The sequence below is a fragment of the Sminthopsis crassicaudata genome, chromosome 3, assembly GCF_048593235.1.
Source record: "Sminthopsis crassicaudata isolate SCR6 chromosome 3, ASM4859323v1, whole genome shotgun sequence".
Classification (NCBI taxonomy): Eukaryota; Metazoa; Chordata; class Mammalia; order Dasyuromorphia; family Dasyuridae; genus Sminthopsis; species Sminthopsis crassicaudata.
This window is the reverse complement of record NC_133619.1, coordinates 62,706,624-62,730,270: the sequence shown is the minus strand read 5'-3', so window position 1 is coordinate 62,730,270 and position 23,647 is coordinate 62,706,624. Positions and strand designations below refer to the sequence as shown.

Genomic DNA, 23,647 nt, shown 5'->3' with positions numbered 1-23,647 from the left:
GCTATGATATAAAATTGATGAGCTGTTGAACTTGGTAATCTTATCCTAAATCAGGAATGTTTAGCCCTGAACTTTAAAAAATAATGTTTTGGTAGTTGCTAGAATGCTCCTCAGTTGAAGGTGATCATTCCTCTCTTTCCCACCCCGTCCAGCTGTCGAGGGGCACTGCTGGAGGCACGTGCAGGCATGTATGAGTTGAGCCAGCCAGATGATGACCAGTACTGTTTGCGCATCTGCCATGTGAATCGCCGAGACGTGGGGCCCCTCAGCTGTACAGCCCGGAACCGGCACGGCACCCAGGCTTGCTCCGTCACCCTGGAACTCGCAGGTGGGCTTGGTCTCCATCCGAGGCTGCTGCCTTTTTCAAAGGGACTCTGCCAGCATTTAAGAAAAAGAAGTTGATTTCATTCTGTTCGACAAACAGAATAAAGAAGCTTTCAAAGCACAACCTTAGAGCCCGCAGAAATCCTCATATCTCCCCATCAGGCTGGCACAAGTTGCCTGACCAATCAGCACTGACCACTCACTAGCTGGTTCCAGCTGTGCCCAGGACCAACCCCTGACTTTCTCTTGTCAAAAGCAGAGCTCCTTGTGGTCCCTCCTGCCAGTTTCTGGGGTCAGTGCTCCAAGCCACTTATGAATCCATCACATTTGCAAGGCTCTAGCCAGACCGATCCAATTCAGGTCAATTAAGTCCAACAGATATCTATTTATATTAAGTACCCACTACATATGGAGCCCTGTCTAAGCTTTGGGGAGATTAAATTTGAAAGTGCTGGTCCTCTTAAAACTCAGAAGGAGGACATGATAAACATTGGCAAATAGAACACAAAATAATCCGTGAAAATTGCATTGTACAATAAAAGGTACAAGGTGCTAGACTTTGGGGAGATTAAACTCGAGAGCGCTTGTCTTTTTAGAATTCAGGAGGTTATGATAAACATTGGCAAATGGAACACAAAATAATCCGTGAAAAATGCATTGTACAAAAAAGGTACAATTCACTTGTTTCTGCTTTTTTTTTTCTCTTGTGGTTTTCCCCTTTTGTTCTTTTTTCTCTCAACATGGTTCATAAAGAAATGCTTATTAAAAAGTTAATATACATGTATAACCAGAAAAATAAAACAATTAATAAAAAACAAACAACAATAAAAGGTATATGTGTTAGGTGGGACTTTAACGAAAAAGGTCATGGTCAACCAAAGTGAGGGCAAGGAAGGCTTCCTGGAGGTGACAAGTGAGTTGGATTATAAAGGAATTCAACAAGTGAAGAGGAGAGAAAGAATTCTAGGCATAAAGAACCATCTGAGCAAAATCTTGGAGCTAATAATAAGTCCAGTTTAGAGGGGCATGGGTATGTACAACAGAATTAAATGAACTAAAGCAGAAGTAAGGTTGCAGAGGGCCTTAAATGCCTATTTTTATAGGTGATAGTGAGCTACTGAAGAGTCTCAAGCTGAGAACTTTCATGACTCCTTCAGAGGGTTTGAAATAACCCCATAGACTGTGACAAATCAGTATAATTTCCAGCAAGGAAGATTCACTTCTTGAGACTTTATGTTTCAGAGGCGCCACGGTTCGAGTCCATCATGGAGGACGTGGAGGTTGGATCTGGAGAAACGGCTCGTTTTGCCGTCGTGGTGGAAGGGAAGCCCCTGCCCGACATTATGTGGTACAAGGTGAGTGCGGGATGGAGGGAATGGGTAGCTCCAGCTTCTATGGGAGGATTAAGGGAAGAAAGATTGAGTTTGGAGAACAGAAGGAAGCCTGGGATAGTCTTGGGGGAGAGCACGAGTTTTCTCATTCTAAGAAGGTGCAGCAAGAAATGAGCTCTCTAAATGGAGCTGGCATTTTTAAGGAGGGGGGATGCTGACCTTGGGAGGATGAACAAGGAAGAAATTGAAGTTCCTGTGAGGAATCAGGGTTGTGGGGAGCACAGGAGAGCTGTGGGGGCTTGGGCGTGATTGGGGCCCAGGGGTGGAGGTGATCTCCTGATCTGCAGGAGGAGGCCCTGTTGGAGGAGAGCAGCCACGTGAGCTTTGTATATGAAGAAAGCGAGTGCTCCTTGGTTGTGCTGAGCACGGGACCCCAAGATGGCGGCGTCTATACCTGCACGGCCCGCAACCTGGCAGGGGAAGTGTCTTGCAAAGCCGAGCTTGCCATTCAAACAGGTAGGGTTCTTGCATTTGCTCCCCCTTTTCTCCTAGGAACCCTACTTTTCATACTTCCCTTTTTCCAGGGTCCACATAGAAATCCCTGTGGTCCAATTCTCCTGGGTTTAGTTCCTCTATTTATATGATCACAGATTTAAAGCCAGAAGAAATCTTAGAAGCCATCCATTTTTTTTTAAACAGATGAGCAAACTAAGAGAAGTTAAGTGATTTATAGTGTCACATAAACTTAATAATAATTATTTGAAGGGGAGAGGAAATTGGAACACAAGATTTTGCAAGGGTTAATGTAGAAAAAATAGCCATGCATGTTTTGAAAATAAAAAGCTTTAATAAAAAATAATAAAAACACTAGAAAAAATTATTTGGGGCACTATTTTAACTCAGTTTTTCTAATCCAGATCTAGGAGCGTATCTTAGCATTCTTTTCTAGTCCCCAATATCCTATTTTCCAGCCACTGATACCGAAGTATTGGCCCCTTCTCTTCGCCACTTCCCGGCCCACCTTCAGCATTATCAATTGCTCCCTTCCCCTATTTTCATTCCATCCCCTCTTTCTGTCCTTCAGCCCTCCATCCATCAGCCTTATCTTTCTTGCAGCTCAGACATCCATGGAGATTGAGGGAGCCGGGGAAGATGCAGAGCTGCGGGGACGGAGGCTCAGTGACTTTTATGATATTCATCAGGAGATCGGCAGGTAGGGCAGGGGATCCTCTTCCTGGAGAGGCTGAAGGCCTCGGAGCTGGGGTCCATGGGGGAGGGTGAAAGGGACAGAGGTCCCGGCATGGGGAGCAGACCCTGACCCCCGTCCGGCTCCCTGTGTCTCAGAGGCGCCTTCTCCTACCTTCGTCGGGTGGTGGAGCGGAGTTCCGGCCTCGAGTTTGCTGCCAAGTTCATCCCAAGCCAGGCCAAGCCCAAGGCATCTGCCCGTCGGGAGGCCGGGCTGTTATCCAGGCTCCAGCACGACTGTGTCATCTACTTCCATGAAGCCTTTGAAAGGCGGCGGGGACTTGTTATTGTCACCGAACTGTACCCAGGGATGGGCTGTGGGGAGATGTGGCCACTGTCTGCTGCCCAGCTGCTCTAAAGTGTGGGAGGGGGCCGGTGGGGATGTTGGGGAGGGGGGGGAGGAGGAAGCCCAGGGGGGCTGATGAGGGCCAATCCAGGCCACTTTTCTCCTTGACTCTGGATTCAGCTGCACTGAAGAACTTCTAGAAAGAATGGCCAGGAAACCAACCGTGTGTGAGTCTGAGGTGAGGGCAGGGGATGGGTGGAGTTGGGTGTGGGGCTCCTTCTCCTGTTTAAAGCTCTGCCATGGCCAGGACCAAATTCTGGGGAGATAGCGCTGTCCATGGTGTGAAGATGGAGGTGGATGGGGCAGGACAAAGAGAAATGCACTCTTCAGGAACCCCTTAGTCCAATTAATCCTTGGTGCATTGGGGACCGGCTCCAGGCTTTGCAAGCAACACACTACCTAGGAATTAATTTTTAAAACTGGTATTTTTTAAATGGAAACAACCTGACTAAAATTTATCACTGAAATTTTAAGTCCATTAAAAATAGATTAATATGGAAAAAACCAATCAAATTCAGTTTCTCTCATCCAGTATCTCAAAGGTCTCTCCTTTTTCCCCCCCTTTTCCCAATCAAAAGTTGTCCCAGAATCTATGTTCAGTATCAATTACCCGTATCAAAGGTACCCCATGTCAATATTTCTGCTGCTTTTCAGCTCTTTTTAGAAACAATTTTCCCCATCCTTAAAATGTAAGCTTTGGGAGATCAGGGGCTGTTTTTTTGTTTTTTGTTTTTTTTCCTGGTTGTATTTGTATGCCCTGAGCTTAGCCCAATATCTGGAACACAGCAGGAGCTAAATAAATGCTTGTTAACTGATTGACCGTTTATGCCTTCAATGCCATCTCTCCTCTTGTGGGCTCATTCTTCTATCACAGCTGAGCCCTACTTAATTTGTGTTGCCAAGCTTGTTTTTCCCCACTATGGCTGCATTCTGTCTGGATAACAGTTCTGGGTATACCCCCCTCTCCCTGTGGGCTCTGGGCCCCACTGTCTCTCCAGATCCGGACCTATGTGAGGCAGGTTTTGGAGGGACTCGCTTACCTTCACCAGAGCCATGTGCTGCACCTGGATATCAAGGTGAGAAGAGGGCAGGGGGAGGGGAAGCTGGGAGCTGAGCGGGAGGAAGGGGAGCCAAACAACAGCTGTCTAAGCCCGAGAGAGCCCAGGCTGACCAGGGCACATACAAAGAGCCGCCTCTCCCTCTCCTCTAGCCAGAAAACCTGCTGGTGTGTGATGGGGCTGGGGGCTCAGAGCAAGTGCGAATCTGTGACTTTGGCAATGCCCAGGAGCTAACGCCAGACGAGCCCCAGTACTGCCAGTATGGCACCCCTGAATTCGTGGGGCCCGAGATCGTCAACCAGACACCTGTGTCCGGCGTCACCGATGTGTGGTGAGTGGGAGGCAGGGTTGGGGACTTGTACCAGGTTCGGGGGTACCAAAAGAGTCCACAATAATGTTAACTGGGGAGAAGGCTATAGCCTGTACACTGGGGTCCCTGCTGGTGACATCTGTCCTTTCTTTTCCACAGGCCTGTCGGTGTGGTTGCCTTCCTCTGGTAAAGACCTCTGTGGCGGCTGAGTCCCTTTCGTGCCCTCTTTTCTCTCTGCCTTAAGCAGCAGCCTGATTTGGGAAGGTGGAAAAAGGGAGACCCCATGGATCTGAAAGGATCTGTCACGGCTTTGATCCCTATACAGCCCACATCGGAGTCTTTGTGGCTGCCTGAGCCCTGCCCTTTCCCTTTATCCCTGATGATTATGATCCTCCCAATTTGTACCATATGAACCTCAGCTCCCCTTGCTTCTGTCGCTGGAATCCCTCTCCCCTTGCCCTCCCGTTAACAGCCTTCTCCCTCTGCAGTCTGACCGGGATCTCGCCCTTTGTCGGGGAGAATGACCGGACAACACTGATGAACATCCATAACTACAACGTGGCCTTTGAGGAGACGACGTTCCTCAGTCTGAGCCGAGAGGCCCGAGGCTTCCTCATTAAAGTTCTAGTTCAAGACCGGCTGTGAGTCCCAGGGTACCCCCTGAGGATTCCCCTTTGCCTTCATCTATCCCACCTCATCCATCCTAGTAGTCTCCTTTCCACCCCCCTCCCAGCCTCTTAGGGCGGAGCATCTCCCCAAACTTGTTTCTTTAATATTTCAGTAACAATATTGCAACATAACTGAACTCCTTGGAAATCTTCTGCCCTTCGTTTGATACATTTAAAAACATTACACTGACAGGGGGTTTGCAGGCTTCCCCAAATTGCCAGAGGAGTCCATGACACTGAGCTGGTTAAAAGCCCTGCTTTAATAGCTTTATGATGGTAGCTAATATTTATAGAGCTTATTTATGTCAAGCACTAGAAAATTTGCTAAGCACTACATATATATATATATACACATACACACATACATATATGTATATGCTCATTTGATCCTTTGGATAACCATGTGGGGCAGTTGCTATCATTATTTAAAGATAAGGAAGCTAAGGATAAGTTTGGTGCGGTCAGAATTTGGACTCACATCCTCTGACATCAGAGCCAGTGGTTTTCCCATTGGGCCACAGGGCTGGGCTTGGGGCCGTATCTTGAGGTATTTCCCCTCTCCTCTCAGTCCCATTTAACCTCTCCGTCTCTTTGCAGGCGACCCACAGCTGAGGAAACCTTGGAGCATCCTTGGTTTAAGGTGAGAATCTTCATGGAGTGGGTGGTGGGTGTGAATCATGTCCATCTTCATAAAGCTAGGAGGTATAATGAACTGAGTGCTGCTCTTAGAGATAGGAAGATAAGAGTTCAAATCCAGAAGCAAACTTTATTAGATTGGATTACTTGCCATTTGGGTGGGGGGGTGGGGAAAGGGAAGGAAAAATTTGGAACACGAGATTTTGCAAGGATCAATGTTGAAAAATTATCCATGCATATGTTTTGAAAATAAAAAGCTTAATAAAAATATAAATAAAAACAAAAAAAAATCATTTTATTAGTAGATAGTATAATGGATAGAATGTCAGACTCATCTTCCTGAATTTAAATGTGGCCTCAGACACTTACTAGCTGAATGATCCTGGCCAAGTCACTGAACTCTGCTTGCCTCAGTTTCCTTATCTGTAAAACAAGTTGGAGAATAAACCCCCAGATGGGGTCCCTAAAAGTTAGACATGACTAAAAAACTGAACAAAAGCAACAAAAAACAGTTCTTCAGTTCTCAGTCTCCTTTTCCTCATCTGTGCTGTTAGCATCACTCCCCAGTTCCTGTAGTCAGCAGCAGATCCTTGCTTGCAGAAGACAGAGGTTGGAGCTTAGGGAGGGCAAGAGAGGGGTGCCCAGAAGGAGCTGAAGACTTCACCCCTCTTCACTCTGACTTCCTCCTCTGGGTTTGTAGGCAACGGAAAAGGGTGCGGATATCAGCACTGACCACCTGAAGCTGTTCCTATCTCGAAGGAGGTGGCAGGTGAGCCTTATTCCCTCCCCCCACATTCTGACCTACCTCTGCCCCCTTTTATGTTCTACCTGTCCCCCCTTTCCCCTCTCCTGTTTGTCTCTTCTCCCCCATCCCTCTTCTCTCTCTTTCCCTTTTCTCTTCCTGTTTGTCTCTCCCTTTGCCTTCATCCTTTTTCTTGCACAAACTCCTCCTCAGCAGATCCCATTCCCATCTGGCTTCTAGGGGCTTCTCTGGGAAAATGGGCCCCCAGGCAGGAAAGAGCCTGACTCTCAGTGCCTTTAAGCTCCACTTGGGCTCCTGTGTCTTTTCTGCTTGCTACTCAGGCCTGGATGTGCTGGGGGTGCTGGTGAATGCTGAGAGCCCATCAGCAGTGATCCTTCTGCATCTTCTAACTGTCAGTAGCTCCTACCCAGCCTTGGGGTGAATGGCCACTTTATTTTTCATTAAGACTCCAGAAACTGATGTTTTTAGAAGGACCTGGCTAAGAAACACATAGTCTAAAATTTACGTTTAAGGGGGAATGGGTAAATGAAACTAAGTTTAAAGCCTTCAGGAATATTCTCCTGATTCCTCTAATCTAAACGTAAAGATCCCAGCTTCCCAGTTAATCCTCTCTGCCCCAGAGCATCCAGGCCTGGAATCACTGCATGGAGAGCCTCCAGCCTGCCTCTGGAGTCGACCCCATTCTTCCAGCTGTGCCTCCAACCAAATTCCGGCTTGTTTTCGCTTCAAAGCTGGTGCCCTTCTGGGCCCCCCTGCCAACTTCTGGGCTGCGTTCTGGAGCCATCAGTCTTCTATATTAGCAAATCTCTGCCAGTTTCCCAAACGGTGCACTAGAGCATCCATGAGAAAATGTCTGCGTTAGCAAAGGCTGGGGGGACGAAGGGAAGAGGGGGGTGGGGAATGGGGTGACCACCCAGGAATGCAAATAAATCTACAGTAGCTGAGAGCAGTCACCATCCTGCCCTAATGTAAGAGACCCACTCCACTACTGAGCCAAAGCAAGGTTCCTGTTTTCCTAAACACACTCATCCTCCTCCTCGTTATTATCTTTGTGAGAATTTATATTTGAATATATGAATATATCTTTGAATATTTGAATATATAAACATATTTATTGCTTTGAGGTTTGCAAATTGTTCTACATATATCATCTCAATCCTCATTGTCACCCTAGAAGGTAGTTGCTATTATTATCCCCATTTTACAGATAAGGAAACTGAAACAGAAGGATATTAAGTGATGTCCAAGGTGACACAATTGAACTGATGATTTGCCTTCATGTCCAACTTTTTGTCCGCTATAGGATATGACCTAGCTGCCTCGTCATTTCATCCCTGCCCCCCTTGGTATCTCTCCTCATTCTGCTATAACCTAACACACATGCATGTACACCCCACTACCCTGTAGGAGGCCCTAGGTTACACAGCCGCCTCCTGGGTTCTGTTACTGCTCCAGGGGATTGCCTCAGCAATTCCTTCTGGCTGTATTCATGCTATTCTCTCACTTCTGGGTCCAGAAACCAGGCTTCTAACCTTGTGGTCTCAGGCTTCTTGTCTCCCTACCCATACATGAGCCAGTTCCTCCCCTTCTTTTTTACTGCCCCCCTCTCTGACTTCAGCATCTCCACTCTCTTTCTCTTCTTAAACCTGCCCTTCATACCCCAAGGGGAAGAAATTGAAAGTATGAATCTAGGAATCCTTTTAATTCTGACCTGGATGGGCCCCAGATTTGCTAAGTCATTAGGCTACCTCCCTCCTGGTATGCCATTCACACTTATTGGAGAATATCATCTCTTGGACCAGAACCCTCCTCCATCTGGGTTCCATTCCCAGCCCATGGGCAGGCTGTCTGGTAGTTTCACAGCTCTCCATTCAATCACTATCTAAGTGGCCGTCTACTTAGCCCTACAAGAGCCCAGTCTAATGAGTAAATGCATGTCCAGCACCAAAGGAGAGCATCGTGTGCCTGTTTTGGATGGGCAGTGCCCAGACCCAGAGAAATGTGGAGAGTTTTATCTCAGCTCCTCACAGTGGGCAGGATGAAGGCAGCTTGTCCCACACCTCCTCGTACTAGGTCTGACTCTAGTCCTGGACCACTCTGTCTCTTTCCCTAAGCTTAAGACTCCTTAAGTCTGCTGTTAAGGGGACTTCTTGCTTTCTCGTGCCAGCTCTTGGTTAGCCTTGGGTTTGATGGCACCTTTGTGGCGCAATGGGCGTGGGGTCAGAAAAGCTTGAGTTCAGATACTTACTAGCCGGGTGACCTCCTTGGGCAAGTCACCCAGTCTCTATCTGATTATGCTTCTGTAAAATGGGATAAAACCCTCCTAGGATCGCTGTGAGGATCAAATAAATGGATATTTGTAAAGCCCTCGGTACAGTGCTTAGTATACAGGCAGTGTAATATAAATTTTGCCTGTTATTAGTTGTAGAATTAGGCAGGCCCCATGGTCCACAATGGTGATGCTCATGTCCCTGGACAGACTATTCCCTGCCAGAAACCCCTAAATGGATGGACTTCTTTAGAGAACATAAGATATAGGCCTGGGAGGGGACCCGAGAGGTCATTCAGGCCATTTAACACAGGGGACACTGAGACCCAGACGGGTCCCCCTCAAGGTCATGTTGATCCTAAGCAGCAGAATGAGGAATCACAGTCTCTTACTTTTCCCATTTCACCAAAAGCAATGTCCCTGGATGCCCCTCCCTTCAAATCCCGTTTCCAGGGCACCAGCAGCTCCAGCTCATTTGTGGAGCTGGGATGACGGCCAAGTTTGGAGCCCAATCGACAGTTATCAGCTTTACCCCTGATTCAGGTTAATTTTTGATGATATGCTCCAGTATCTTCAGGGTAGCCCCTCTTCCCAGAATCCTAGCTTATCTTTTTTTGTGTCATAAACACAGTGTATAGTAATAATACACATTTTTTATCAGCAATAAGAAAAGGGTCATTTTGTTTCAGCTTCTCTATCCTTCCCCCTCTTTTCTCACTTTCTCCATCTCTTTTTTTCTTTGTCTCTCTGTTTCTATTTCTTTCTCTCTATTTCTCTTTGTCTCTCTGTTTCTGTATGCCTCTGTTTCTGTATGTCTGTCTGTCTCTTCTCTTTCAGTCTGTGTCTCTGTTTCACTCTCTGTGTGTCTGTCTTTTCTTTTCTTTCTTTTCTCTGTCTCTGTGCCTCTCTCTTCCTGTCTCTCTGTTTCTCTCTTTATTTCTCTGCCTCTCTGTGTCTCTGTGTGTCTCTCTGTGCCTCCCTGTTACTGTCTGTCTGTTTCTGTCTCTTTCTACCTCTGTATTTCTCTCTGTCTCTTTCTATCTCTCTACATCTCTCTCTGTCTGTCTGTCTCTTTCTATCTCTATATATTTCTCTGTCTCTTTCTGTCTCTATATTTCTCTCTTTTTCCCTGTCTCTATCTCTGCCTCTTTTTATCTTTATATAATTCTCTTTCTCTGTGTATCTGTCTGTCTCTATATATCTCTCTTATTTCTCTCTCTGTTTCTCCCTTTCTCTATATATCTCTCTCTGTCTCTGTCTCTTTCTATCTCTCTACATCTCTCTTTGTCTCTCTCTGTCTCTATCTTTATATTTCTTTCTGTCTCTTTCTATCTCTCTACATCTCTCTCTGTCTCTGTCTCTTTCTATCTCTATATATTTCTCTGTCTCTATATATCTCTCTCTTTCCCTGTCTCTATCTGTCTCTTTTTATCTTTATATATTTCTTTCTTTCTCTGTGTATCTGTCTCTATATATCTTTCTTATTTCTCTCTCTGTTTATCTCTTTCTCTATATATTTCTCTCTGTCTCTGTCTCTTTCTGTCTCTATATATTTCTCTCTGTCTCTTTCTGTCTCTATATATCTCTCTATTTCTTTGTCTCTGTCCCTATATCTCTCTATTTCTCCATCTCTATCCCTGTCTCTTTCTCTCTATATATATTTCTCTCTGAGTCTGTGTATCTGTCTCTGTCTCTTTCTATCTCTCTACATCTCTCTCTGTCTCTGTGTCTCTCTCTGTCTCTCACCATTACCTCCCTACCCCCGTTTTCCCCGGCCCACTGTACCATAGGAGACAAGTCGGGTCCATGGAGGGTGTTCCCACCGGTCTCTGCAGGCGCCCCTTTCTGCCTGCCCCTCTCCTCCCACACTCCCTGATTCCCCTGTTCCCTTCTTCCCAGCGTTCCCAGATCAGCTACAAGTGCCATCTGGTGCTGCGCCCGATCCCAGAACTGCTGCGGGCTCCCCCCGAGCGGGTGTGGGTGGCAGTGCCTCGGCGCCCACCCCCAGGGGGACTTTCGTCTTCCTCAGACTCGGAAGAGGAGGAGCTGGAGGAGCTGCCCTCCGTGCCCCGGCCGCTGCTGCCCGAGTTCTCTGGCTCTCGCGTCTCTCTCACTGACATCCCCACCGAGGATGATGTCTCTGGGGCTGCTGACACTAGGGATTCCGCCCCCATGGACTGGCAGGAGCAGGGGGGGACCCCCGCGGGAAACAGCCGCGCTCCTGGCTCTCAGGCACTCCCCTCCCCAGGCCCCCAGCCCCCAAAGATGGCTGCTGCCCGGCGGGGGGAGCTGCGCAGGGGCAGCTCGGCAGAGAGCGCCCTGCCCGGGGCAGGGCTGCGGGAGCCGGGCCGGGGGCTGCAGAAGGCAGCCTCTGTGGACCTGCCCCAGCGCCGTAGCCCTAGCCCGGGGGCCGCCCAGCTGGCACGGGGCGGCCTGGGGGAGGGAGAATACGCCCAGAGGTTGCAGGCCCTGCGGCAGAGGCTCCTTCGGGTAGGCCCTGATGATGGCAAGGTCAGCGGTCTCAGGGGACCTCTGCTAGAGAGCCTGGGGGGTGGGGGAAGGGCCCGCGATCCCCGGCTGGCTCGGGCTGCCTCCAGTGAGGCGGCCCCCCGCCACCCCCTGCCCCCCGAGGCCCGCAGCCTTCAGAAGAGCAGTAGTTTCTCCCAGGGAGAGGCAGAACCCAGGGGGAGGCACCGACGGGCTGGAGCCCCCCTGGAGATCCCCGTGGCCCGGCTGGGGGCCCGGAGGTTGCAGGAGTCACCTTCCCTGTATGCTCTCAGCGAGGCTCAGCCACACAGCCCGGCCAAGCCTATCCCTGCCAAGCTATCCCCTACAAAACCTGCTTCCCCAGGACCCACCGAGCAGCCCGTGGCTTCCTCCAGGGGCTCCCCCCGGCCAGGGCCCCCCAAGACTGCCCGAGAACAGCCAGGCTCCAAGGCAGGCCCTTCCAGGACCCCAGAACCCCCAAAGGCAGCTGTGGTCTCCCCAGTCCCAGAGACCCCCCTCACCCCTTACGCCCAGATTATCCAGTCTCTCCAACTGCCTGGAACCCCAAAGATCGTCCTGGGCCCCCCGCCCGAGCCTAAGCCCCATGCAGCTGTCTTTGCCAAAGTGGCTTCTCCACACCCTGGGAAGCAAGGGCCGGGAGTCAAAGGGCTCGGGCCTCCTCCTGGGGAGAAGGCAGGGGGCCCCTCGAGGCCCGCCGGCTCCGACAGGAGCTTAAGCAGCATTGAAAATCTGGACTCGGAGGAAGTGTTTGAAGCAAAATTCAAGAAAAGCCGCCAGTCTCCCCTGGCTCGGAGGCTGAGGATGCTGAGCCGCTCTCAGTCTGAGGAGCGCGGCCCTTTCCGGGGAGCAGAGGAGGAAGACGGCATGTACAGGCCCAGCCCGGCCGGGACCCCGCTGGAGCTGGTGAAGCGGCCGGAGCGCTCCCGTTCCGTGCAGGACCTTCGTGGGGCCGGGGAGATGGGGCTGGTACGGCGCCTCTCCCTGTCCCTGTCCCAGAGGCTGCGCCGGACACCCCCCTCCCAACGCCACCCGTCCTGGGGGTCCCCCCGGGCCGGGGACGGGGAGAGCTCCGAGGGGGGTGACTCGGCCAAGGGGTCCCCGGTGCTGGCGGTCCGGAGGAAGCTCAGCGCCACTCTGGAGCGGCTCTCGGGGCGTCTGCACCGCAGCGGCAGCAGTGAGGATTCGGGGGGCCGCTCGGGGGGGAGCACCCCGCTGCTGGGCCGGTTGCGCAGGGCCACGTCCGAGGGAGAGAGCCTGCGGCGCCTTGGCCTGCCCCACAACCAGCTGTCGGTCCAGGTGGGAGCAGCCACACCCTCGGCGGAGTCCCTGGGCTCCGAGGGGAGCGCCAACTCGGCCTCTTCAGGTAGGACGTCCAGAGGGGGCGGAGGCCGGGCCAGCTTGGCCGCAGAGCAGGAGGTGAACATGGCCTCCTGGGATGGAGGAGGGGCCAGGGAAGGCACGGGGACCAGGCTGGAGGAGGACCCCGGCTCCTCAGCAGTCTGGAGAGGGGGGATCCCACCTCCTCGGCAGGCTGGAGAGGGGGGATCCTGGCTTCTCAGGGGGACCCCGATTCCTCGGCAGGCTGGAGAGGGGGGATCCCACCTACTCGGCAGGCTGGAGAGGGGGGATCCCACCTCCTCGGCAGGCTGGAGAGGGGGGATCCTGGCTTCTCAGGGGGACCCCGACTCCTCGGCAGGCTGGAGAGGGGGGATCCCACCTCCTCGGCAGGCTGGAGAGGGGGGATCCCACCTCCTCGGCAGGCTGGAGAGGGGGGATCCTGGCTTCTCAGGGGGACCCTGGTTCCTCGGCAGACAGAACTCTGATCACACTGTCCTTAGCTCCCTGTCTTAGCAGCCTAGGACAGGGTTTGAGAATTCACTGCAACTTCAGAGCAATCCCATCTCCTCCTCACGGACAATCCCAAGCACTTTTAGTTCCACAACTTTCACCTTCTACAAACTTTCCTTGATCTCCCCATCTCATCCCGTCCTTCTGGGCCCAGTGAGGGCCTTTGTTCCATCTCTGATTATCTCCTCTCCTGCTCCGATTGCTGTGAAAGGGGATGCCCTAACTACTTCACAGACCTCCCTATCCAGATTTTAAGAGTAACATTTCTAGGGAAAGGAGATTAAACAAATTTTTAAAAAGAAAGAAAAAGAAAACATCAGGGGGAGGAAAGCAAAGTGCAAAGTCTCACTTAGAACAGCTAACAAAGGGGCTCCGGCTGCAGATACCCGGGCAGGCCTTACTTGGTCCATGTTGAGGCTGGGAGAGATATGCTCTGTACTGTCCCATCTGCAAAGTCAAACTAGAAGGGCGGGAGAGAGCCGGAGCCGTGTGGGCCAGCGCCAGTGAGTTCGGGTTTCTGCAGGTCCTGGGGAAGGCCGGACCCGATCCCGCTGGGATCGCTGGGGCCTTTCAAGGTCACGGAAGGACAAAGGGTCGTCGCAGCCCAACCTGCCAGCCAGCGTCCAGGAGGACTCCACTTTGGGCTACGAATATGTGCGCAGTGAATCAGGTAGGACATCAGTCCCCGGTTTGGGGCGGTGGGATTGGGGGGAAGGCAGGGAGGTGATTGAGGATGTCTTGTCAGGCCCGGGGGTTGGACAGTTGAACTGATTTCTTTGAAATCAGCTCCGGGCCGGCTTTGATCCCTGACATGGCGGTTTCAGTTCCTGCCCTCCTCACTCGTGCCCTAGGGCGAAGAATCATCAAAATCAGAGCTAAAAGGGACCTTCAGGGTCACCTAGTCCACATCTCCTATTTTACAGATAAGGAAACCGAACAGGGACGTGACTTACTAACCCTTCAGTGTTAGCAGCAAAGCCAAGATAGAAGCTGGGTCTTGTTTCCCTTACCAACCTTTTCTTTCCTGCTCCTGTCCTTCTCCCCCACCTCCCTTACTTGTCCCCTCCCAGACCCTTTCCTCCAGCCAGAGCCTTTTATCTGGTAGCCCCAATTCTATTATCCCAGCATTGCGGCTACCCCGGTATTTGCCTTTAAAAGAAGAAGGTGGCGCTTAATCTAAAAGAATGAGCCTCTATTTGTAGAATCTCAGCACGGAGGTTGGGAGGGGGAGGGGGAAGGAGATATTTTTGGGTGGTGAGCTTTTCCAACCCTTCTCACATCACATGATCAAGTGACCACCCAGCCTGCTCACTCAGTTCCTAATCTTCCCTTTTGTCATTTGTCATTCCTTAGACTGAAGCGACAAAATAGATCCCCATTCCGAACATTGGGGGCTTCTTTTCCCATCGCACTCTATAACGAATAGTCTCCTTTCCCTCCCCACTTTTCTCCCCAAATGAACATTTGGTTTCTTTCTCCATCACTTGTTAAAAGACAGAGATTGGGTGGGGGGAGGGGGAGGACTTGACTAGCAATTAAGAGAGGCTATAAACCAAATTTATAGGACATAGGTCACTTGTTCTGATATGCACAGAGTTTAGATACCAGTGAGCAGTCCAGCTTTCCTAGCTGAAGAGCCCATTCTCAAGTGTCTGAGTCTGGCCCGTTACACTGAGATTGGGGAGTTTAGAACGGAGAAGAATATTAAAAATCTTTGAGTCCAATCACTCTTTTTACAAAATAGAAAACATTGCTCAAAGAAAGTCACACAGCAAAGCTAGCTGGGGAATCCAGGGTCATGGGCTTTATGACCCTAGAAAAATCAGTTAACCTCTCTCTCACTGTCTGCCTCAGTTTCCTCAACTGCAAAGTGAGGATAATAATAATAATAATAAGCACCTACCTTCCAACATCATCATGAAGATCAAATGGGATGTTTAAAGCACTTAGCACAGGGCCTGGCACATAGTAGGTGCCTAATGGATGCTCGTTTCCCCCTCCCTCCTTTCTGTTCTTCTTTGTTTCCAAGCTGATGCCTTTTTCTAGCCCCTTCCTATTTGCATGGCTGGGCTAGGTTAGCACCAGCTGGGTCCAATTAAACTTCCATAATAGTGGTCCCAGCCTGGCTTGTTGGCTCCGCTCCCTTAGAGTAAGGGGGAAGGTTGGATTCCTACCAGACATGCACTCCCTCTCATCCCGTGGAATTATTCCTCCCTGCCATCAGTCAAAAGTGATCTTTCATAGTGCTGAGTAGCTCTTATGTATGCTGGCACCCTACTTTGTATTCAGTGCTTCTATACAATGTGCTAGGGTGGGAGAAGGGCAACTAGGTGACAGAGTATCTGGGAGTCCTAGAGACAGAAAAACCCTTCTTTCTGACTTCAAATCCAGCCTTAGACACTTACTGGCTGCATGAGCCTGGGCAAGTCACTTAGCCCCGTGTGCCTCAGTTTCCTCCTCTGTAAAATGTGGATAAAGATAGTACTTTATTTTAAGGACAGAATATTTAGTGTAGCCCCTGGCACATAGTAGGTACTCTAAAAATGATCGCTATTATTCTTACTTTAATATCTACTTCTCATCTTTGTCGTAAGGAGCAAATGAGATAGATATGTACAATGCTCTGCAAACCTATATGCTTTTTCTCTAATTCTCCCTTTAGATTTCCCGCCTGTCTTTCATATCAAGCTGAAGGATCAGGTGCTGCTGGAGGGGGAGGCAGCCACTCTCCTGTGCCTCCCAGCAGCCTGCCCCGCACCCCACATCTCCTGGACAAAAGGTAACCTTGAGTCCTTTCTCTTCCTGCCATCCCCTGCCCCTGCGTGTTCCCACCCTCACGCTGTGCATCTGGTGCTGTCCAATGTACCTTCCATTTGCTCATCCCTTAATTCAGGAGAGATGGAGCCTCCCTGACCGCCTGGCTGGCAATGAGGGGCTTGTCTGGGAGATCCCAGGGAGATAAACAGGACGGGGACCAGAGGGACTGACTCGTCCATGGCTCTCTCTTGGCCCCCGCAGACAAACAGTCCCTTCGGTCAGAGCCATCCGTGACCATAGTATCCTGCAAGGATGGGCGGCAGCTGCTGACCATCCCTCGTGCCGGGAAGCGCCACGCTGGGCTGTATGAGTGCTCTGCCCGCAATGCCTTGGGCAGTGCCACCAGCTCCTGTACTCTGGCGGTGGCCCGTGAGTGCATGGGGCAGGGTGGGGAGGCTGACCCCAGCGGGAATGAGGAGGGAAGAATGAGAGGAGAGGAAATGGGTGCAGAATGGCAGTGGGGTTTAAGGGTTCAGGAAGTTTTTTCCCCACCAGGCCTTCCAGGCAAGCTGGCTCCCCCCGAAGTGCCCCAGAAATACCAGGATACAGCATTGGTGGTGTGGAAGCCTGGAGACAGTCGAGCCCCTTGTACATACACATTAGAGCAACGTATAGATGGTGAGATTTGGGGCAGAGGGCTTCAGGGGAGCTCAGAGAAAGCTGGGGCATCTGGGAGGATGGGGATGAGACAAGGGGAATCCTACCCAGGAGGGAGAAATGGGCTCTGAGGCTCTCTTTCTATTCTTCTTCCCTCAGCTTCCGCCCCCAGCACACTGAACCATTCCCTCCTCCCTCACTTCCTTATAGGATTCCTGGGAACCCTGTTGTGTGGGCTAAACCTTCCCCTTGCTGCCATGGCCTCATGACAGCCCCCCACTGCCTGCCTCCCACCCTTACCTCCTCTCTTCCCCCAGGGGAGTCCGTATGGCACTGTGTGAGCTCGGGCATCTCTGACTGCTACTACAATGTGACCCAACTGCCTCCGGGCATGTCTGTGAGGTTTCGAGTGGCCTGTGCCAACCGAGCTGGGCAGGGGCCCTTCAGCAATGCATCTGAGAGGGTCTTTGTTGGGAAAGTCAGAGGTTAGGAGGATGGGGGGTGGGGCCCTCGAGGATGGGTGGTGGGAATAATTTAGTATTAAAGAAATGGGGACCTGGTGATTTCGGAAGCAGGGGGACTAAAACTATACTCCCTCAGTCCCCGGAGCCCTCTGGACCTTGAGATCCTGTCTGCTTAGTATATAACTTTTGCCTTTCCACCTTTATCTATCCTCACTTCTATATGGAGGGTTCTATAGCAAGTGCTGTCTCTTTTTTCTTCTCAGATACCCCAGTTTCGAAACCCACCAGTCAACAAGAAATTCCTATTACCTCAGCTGGGACCCCCATTCCTTCCACTCCTACCTCACCTATCTCTCCCCCAGCCCCAGCCTCTGCGGCTTCCCCAGCCTCTCCAGCCCCGGCCTCCCCAGCTCCAGCCACACCAGAGCCTGCCACCTCAGCCCCAGCATCTCCAGTCTCTCCAGCCCCCATTCCTGAACCCGCATCTACCTTGGCTCCAGCCTCTCCACAGCCTCCCCCTTCAGCCCCAACCTCCCCCTCCTCCCCAACGCTGTCTCACCTCAAGGCTGTGGGCCCACCTCCCCCAACCCCCCCACGAAAGCACAGGGGTCTGCTGGCTGCTCGGCAAGCCACAGTCACACCCCGCAGTGACCCACCCTCTCCCGGTGGGCCCGAGTCTCTTGCCTCCAACACAAAAGCCCCCTCCCCTAGCACTCCTGAGAATAAGCCAACCTCATCCCCAGCCCCGATGTATATGGTGACTTCCTTTGTGTCCGAGCCCCCTACCCCTGAGCCCCAGGTCCCTGAACCTACCCCCAGCCCCACTAAGGTGACCGTACGCAGCCTCAGCCCAGCCAAGGAGAGGGTCAGCTCTCCGGGAGGTGGATCGCCCAGCTCCCCTGGCTCTGAGGGCACCAGCCTTCGTCAGGGGCCTCCCCAGAAACCCTACACCTTCCTGGAGGAAAAGGCCAGGCAAGTCCAAGGGAGGGATGCTCTGCCTCAAACATACTGGTCGCTTGCTGGCTTGGGGAGGAGGCTGGGATGGGATGCAGCATACTTACCCGTAGGGGCCTCAGATATAGGACGGGACAGGGATTCCAAGGTGTCTTTCCTGTCCCCCCCAGAAGCCCCCCACTCTGGCTTCCGGCCCTTCTTCAGGGGTTTCCGTGTCCTTGATTTCCCCAGGGGCCGTTTTGGTGTGGTGAGGGCTTGCCGGGAGAACGCCACGGGCCGGTCATTCGTGGCCAAGATCATCCCCTACGTGGCGGAAGGGAAGCAGCGAGTGCTCCAGGAGTACGAAGTCTTGCGCTCTCTCCACCACGAGCGGCTCATGTCCCTGCACGAGGCGTACATCACCCCCCGCTACCTCGTGCTCATTGCAGAGAGCTGCGGGAACCGTGAGCTGCTCTGTGGGCTCAGTGAACGGTAAGCTGGCTTCCCGCTCACTGGTCGGGAGTGGGGGGGAGGGAGAGAACGGGGCGATCTGGCCACAGGCTGAGGGGAGCTGGCCCAGCAGAGCGGCTGTCCCTGCTCTCGGGAGCTCAGTCCCCCTTGTCTACCCCCTGCAGGTTTCGGTACTCCGAGGATGATGTGGCCACGTATGTGGTCCAGCTGCTGCAGGGCCTGGAATACCTACACGACCACCACGTGCTGCACCTGGACATCAAGCCAGACAACCTGCTGCTCGCACAAGACAACGCTCTCAAGATCGTGGACTTCGGCAGTGCCCAGCCCTACAGCCCCCAGGCCCTGCAGCCCCTGGGGCACCGCACGGGCACGCTGGAGTACATGGGTGAGCTGCTCAGGCCCAGTGTTCCGTGTTCCGGCTGTCAGTCCCGCCCCACCCCCAGTTTGGTGCAAAAAGCCCACTCATGGCATCCTAGGAGACCTCGAGCTTGGGGAGCTTAAAAAGGGTTACCTTGTTATCCAGGGTCCCGAAGGGAATCTCCTAAGGGGGAGAGGGCTCCTGGGACTCCTGGGACTCTACTCCTTAGGGAGCTAACCTTAAGAAGAAAATAATTTGTAATTTTATAGCTTAAGGGGTCAGTGGGAGCTATTTGAAAGCACGGGGCCCAGCCAGCCTGAGCAGGGCCACGGGTATGTACAACCTGGCCAAAGGCTGAGGATGAAAAGAGCCAGGGGACCCAGTCCGACATTTGGGATACTCTAGGCCAACCTGGTCATAGCCCTGAGATTTCCCTGAATGTAACATGCGTGGCTCTCCCATGGACATCCACACCCCATGGAGAGCTGGAGGGGTAAGGACACTCAGTGACTGACAAATTCCCTTCCACGTCTTACCTTTCCCCATCACGGTTCTGATCATTGTGGGTTGGAGTAAGAAATCAAATGGGGATGTGGGGGGAGTCTCGTGCAAGTTGCAGACGATTCAAGAAAGCCAACAGACAACACAGAAAAGCTTAGAAACTCAGAAATGCGTAAAATATAAGTATTGTATAATATCACCATATTTTGTCTTTTGCTATAATAATGCAGACTTCTCTGATAAGAAGCCAAAATGTGGATTTTCTACATCATGGGGGCACTGCAACCCCAACCCTATGATGTGGAAGGGATAGTTGTATATGTGAGTTAAAGGCACCTCGTGGCCAATCTATGGCTCTTGATGCTCTCATTCACTCATTCATTTGACAAATCAAATTCATCAGACATTTGTTAAATGCCTGTTATAGGCAAGGTATTGTGTTAGGTGTTTCAGAGTTCAAAGATGAATAAGCAAGATTCTAATTTTGGCTCTATGAGGGACACCTACAGTTAGGAATCAGGAAGAGAAAAAAGAGGTGGCAAATAACATAGCGAAGAAATGGTCGGGCAGGAAGAGGTGAGCACAAAACAAAGGGAAGAAAAAGTACCCGGGAGGGGGGTGTTGATTGTCCAGTGCTACAGAAATTTCAAGGGTGGGGGGATGCGGATTGGGAAGAGACCACTGGATTTGGCAATGAGATACTCACTGATGACCTTGAAGGAAGAAATGTCAGGGGAGGAAACAGAAAGGAAGCTGGATTACTAGGAGTTAAGGAGTGAGTGGCAGGTGAAAAAATAGAGGTATCAAGGGTGAGTAACCCTTCCTAGATATTTGTCACTGGAAGGAAAAGGGAAGGGAAGGCAGGTTGGAATTTAGTTGAAAAGGGTCTTGAGTCCCAAGCGACGTTGGACTTCATTCACCAAGTGGTAGAGGTTACTTATAATTGTTCTCTGAGTGACACGAGCTTCCATAGGGAGCCCCCGTGCCCAGCAAAGACACCGTCCACAGGTAGCTGGACCAGTTCTGTCTCTGTCTCTTGCCAGCTCCCGAGATGGTGAAAGGTGAACCCATTGGCTCTGCCACGGACATCTGGGGTGTCGGTGTGCTCACCTACATCATGTGAGTGATCCCTGTGCTGAGGAACCCATGCCCGGCTCCACCCCACAATTTTCTGAGCTTTCCTTTCTCTCTGGGACCGCTTCCTCCTTTTATTATTTCCTGGCAGCTCCTTCCCAAAGTTCTTCCAGTACCTCCTCTCAGGGCCAGTTCTAATGAATTCTTTCAGTTCCCAGTTTCTGACTTTTTGCTGTGTCTTTCCCCAGGCTCAGTGGACACTCCCCATTTTATGAGCCAGACTCCCGGGAGACAGAAGCCCGGATTGTTGGGGGCCGCTTTGATGCCTTCCTATTGTACCCCAATACCTCCCAGAGTGCTGCCCTCTTTTTGCGCAAGGTCCTTTCTGTGCACCCCTGGTGAGTGAGGCTGTCCCTGCCTTTCCTGGGCTCCCTGCCCTAGACGAATGCCCCGAGCTCTGCTTTGTCTCCAGCTCATTCCCCTTTCTGATCCAACCTTGTTTCCCAGGAGCCGGCCTTCTCTGCAGGACTGCTTGGCGCACCCCTGGCTTCAGGACGCCTACCTGATGAAGCTTCGGCGCCAGACACTGACTTTTACCACCAACAGGCTGAAGGAATTCCTGGGGGAACAGAAACGGCGACGGGCAGAGGCTGCCACCCGCCATAAGGTGCTGCTACGCTCCTATCCCGGCAGCCCTTAGCCTTCTGGACCCCAGATCCCTGGCCTCCCGGACCTCAGACGTCCCCGGCTCCTGGACCCTGTACTCTGGGATCCCTACAATCCAGATCCTGGGCTCCCCTGCCCTCGCACACGGGACATTCCAGGGGCTTGCGGCAGCACTGGGGTAGGGGGGAGGCAGAGAGGCCGCAGGAGACCGGACACCACCAGCAACAGCCAACGGGGGGGGCATTACCTCATGGACCCATGGGCAACGGGAGCCCCGGGGATAGCATAAGCCCCGCCTGGGGTATGGCAGGCTTCAACCAGGCTGAAGAACTGAGGGAGGGGAGAAGAGGGACACGGAGAGAGGGAGCAAAGAGAAAGAGGACTGGGGGTTGTGGGGGGTAAGGGGCAGAGAGAAATGATAAAAGGAGGGCATGGAGGAGTCGTTTGTTGGACAGAGGGCTCCTGGGGGAGAGATCAAGGAGACTCGTGAGCAGGGAGGAGTCAGCACTAGTACTGAAGAGAAGAAAGTGCAGGAATAGGAAATGAGACAGCCAGCACCATGAGACCGATGGCATGGGAGCAGTCAGCGGAGGGGTTGATGAACCAGAAAGGGTCGGAGCAAAAGAGGTAGTCGTAGGGCATCAAGTGGCCATCAGAGAGGAGAGTGATGAAGCCTAGGACACTGGGGTATGGGACGGGGGGCACTGGGCCGCAGATCCACCGAGATGGTACATCCCAGACAAGGAGATTCAAGGACCGGTTAGCCTGGCGGTTGGGAATCAGGAAGAGAAGAAGCTAGAGAGGTCATTCTTCCTTTTCCCTCCTCTCTCTGCCTAATGGGGGGAAGGGGGTCTTGCCCTTGACCTCTCAACTTGTGGCCCAAGGCTTCTTGCCCTGGGTCTGAAATGGTCCCGCCACCTTCCTCCTCCCTCCCGCCAATCCTCAAAGCCTTTGCCCTCACCACCTTCATATTTATTTATTTATTGACTTTTGTGAAGTTTTCCCTTCCTCTCTCCATCACCCAACTCCTACCTCCAGTGTTGTCCTGAGCCCTGCCTATCTCTCCATACTCCATCTGTCTGTCTGTCCCAGGGCCAATAAAAACAACAAGCACCAGGGAGATCTTTGTGTTCTTTGGGGGGGGGTGTCTTTCCTGGGGAGTGGGGGATAGGGTAATCGGGGGAGGTGGAATAGAGCTCACTTTTGCTTCCTGTAGAGCTGGGTTCTTTACTCAGACTCCATGGATGGGCCCATGGATAGATTTTGGAAGGTCTCTGAATTTGGATGGACAAAAGGATCCACTTATTTTCATTAATCTTTGATTTCCTTTCTAATTCTATATAAATTAAAAACACTATTTAGAGAAGGATTCTATAGGTTTTACCAGATTGCCAAATGGTTCCATGACACAAAAGTGTAAACTAGACCAACTGAGGCAGCTAGAAGGTGCCATTATACACAGAACCCCAGGGCCTGGAGTCAAAAAAGACCTGAATTCAAAGTTGACCCCTGTTTGTTTACTGGGAAAATCATTTAATATTTGTCTCAGTTTCCTCAACTATAAATGAAGATAATAATAGCACCTACTTCAGAATATTGTTGGGAGAATCAAATGAGGTATCTTAAAACCTAGCATGCTGCCCCTTTATCCCTTAATTCCATCCATGAAGTAGTCCTTCCTTCCTTCCTTCCTTCCTCCCTCCCTTCCTTCCTTCCTCCCTTCCTCCCTCCCTCCCTTCCTCTCTCCCTCTCTCCCTTCCTTCCTTCCTTCCTTCCTTCCTTCCTTCCTTCCTTCCTTCCTTCCTTCCTTCCTTCCTCCCTCCCTCCATCCCTTCCTTCCTTCCTTCCTCCCTCCCTCCATCCCTTCCTCCCTTCCTCCCTTTCTCCCTCCCTCCTTCCCTTCTTTCCTTCCTTCCTTCCTTCCTTCTTCCTCCCTCCCTCCCTCCCTCCCTCTCTCCCTTCCTTCCTTCCTTCCTCCCTCCATCCCTTCCTCCCTCCCTCCCTTTCTCCCTCCCTCCTTCCCTTCTTTCCTTCCTTCCTTCCTTCCTTCTTCCTTCCTCCCTCCCTCCCTCCCTCTCTCCCTTCCTTCCTTCCTTCCTTCCTTCTTTCCTTCCTTCCTTCCTTCCTTCTTTCCTTCCTTCCTTCCTTCCTTCCTTCCTTCCTTCCTTCCTTCCTTCCTTCCTTCCTCCCTCCCTCCCTCCCTTTCTCCCTCCCTCCTTCCCTTCTTTCCTTCCTTCCTTCCTTCCTTCCTTCCTTCCTTCCTTCCTTCCTTCCTTCCTTCCTTCCTTCCTTCCTTCCTTCCTTCCTTCCTTCCTCCCTCCCTCCCTCCTTCTCTCCCTCTTTCCCTTCCTTCCTTCCTTCCTTCCTCCTTCTCTCCCTCCATCCCTTCCTTCCTTCCTCCCTCCCTCTCTCCCTTCCTTCCTTCCTTCCTTCCTTCTTTCCTTCCTTCCTTCCATC

At 51.7% G+C, this 23,647-nt stretch overlaps 1 protein-coding gene across 12 annotated transcripts in view; it reads left to right on the top strand.

Annotated features, from left to right (window-relative positions):
* SPEG (striated muscle enriched protein kinase) overlaps positions 1-22,308 on the top strand; it is an 80,742-nt gene extending 58,434 nt beyond the window's left edge. For 10 of the 12 annotated variants that reach the window (XM_074298658.1, XM_074298656.1, XM_074298657.1 and 7 more), the window contains 24 exons: positions 153-328; positions 1,567-1,679; positions 2,003-2,171; positions 2,772-2,868; positions 3,000-3,200; positions 3,367-3,424; positions 4,245-4,322; positions 4,457-4,635; positions 4,774-4,800; positions 5,103-5,255; positions 5,880-5,922; positions 6,619-6,687; positions 10,850-12,821; positions 13,830-13,976; positions 15,969-16,085; positions 16,325-16,492; positions 16,619-16,741; positions 17,038-17,205; positions 17,448-18,156; positions 18,370-18,609; positions 18,753-18,976; positions 20,494-20,569; positions 20,773-20,922; positions 21,032-22,308. In XM_074298658.1, coding sequence (XP_074154759.1) covers positions 153-328; positions 1,567-1,679; positions 2,003-2,171; positions 2,772-2,868; positions 3,000-3,200; positions 3,367-3,424; positions 4,245-4,322; positions 4,457-4,635; positions 4,774-4,800; positions 5,103-5,255; positions 5,880-5,922; positions 6,619-6,687; positions 10,850-12,821; positions 13,830-13,976; positions 15,969-16,085; positions 16,325-16,492; positions 16,619-16,741; positions 17,038-17,205; positions 17,448-18,156; positions 18,370-18,609; positions 18,753-18,976; positions 20,494-20,569; positions 20,773-20,922; positions 21,032-21,224 — 5,650 coding nt within the window. In that variant the 3' untranslated portion in view covers positions 21,225-22,308. Of the gene's footprint in view, positions 1-152; positions 329-1,566; positions 1,680-2,002; positions 2,172-2,771; positions 2,869-2,999; positions 3,201-3,366; positions 3,425-4,244; positions 4,323-4,456; positions 4,636-4,773; positions 4,801-5,102; positions 5,256-5,879; positions 5,923-6,618; positions 6,688-7,001; positions 7,530-10,849; positions 12,822-13,829; positions 13,977-15,968; positions 16,086-16,324; positions 16,493-16,618; positions 16,742-17,037; positions 17,206-17,447; positions 18,157-18,369; positions 18,610-18,752; positions 18,977-20,493; positions 20,570-20,772; positions 20,923-21,031 lie in introns of those variants that run through there. The other 2 variants (XM_074298666.1, XM_074298668.1) reach the window with 2 other exon arrangements.
* Positions 22,309-23,647: the final 1,339 nt, after the last annotated feature.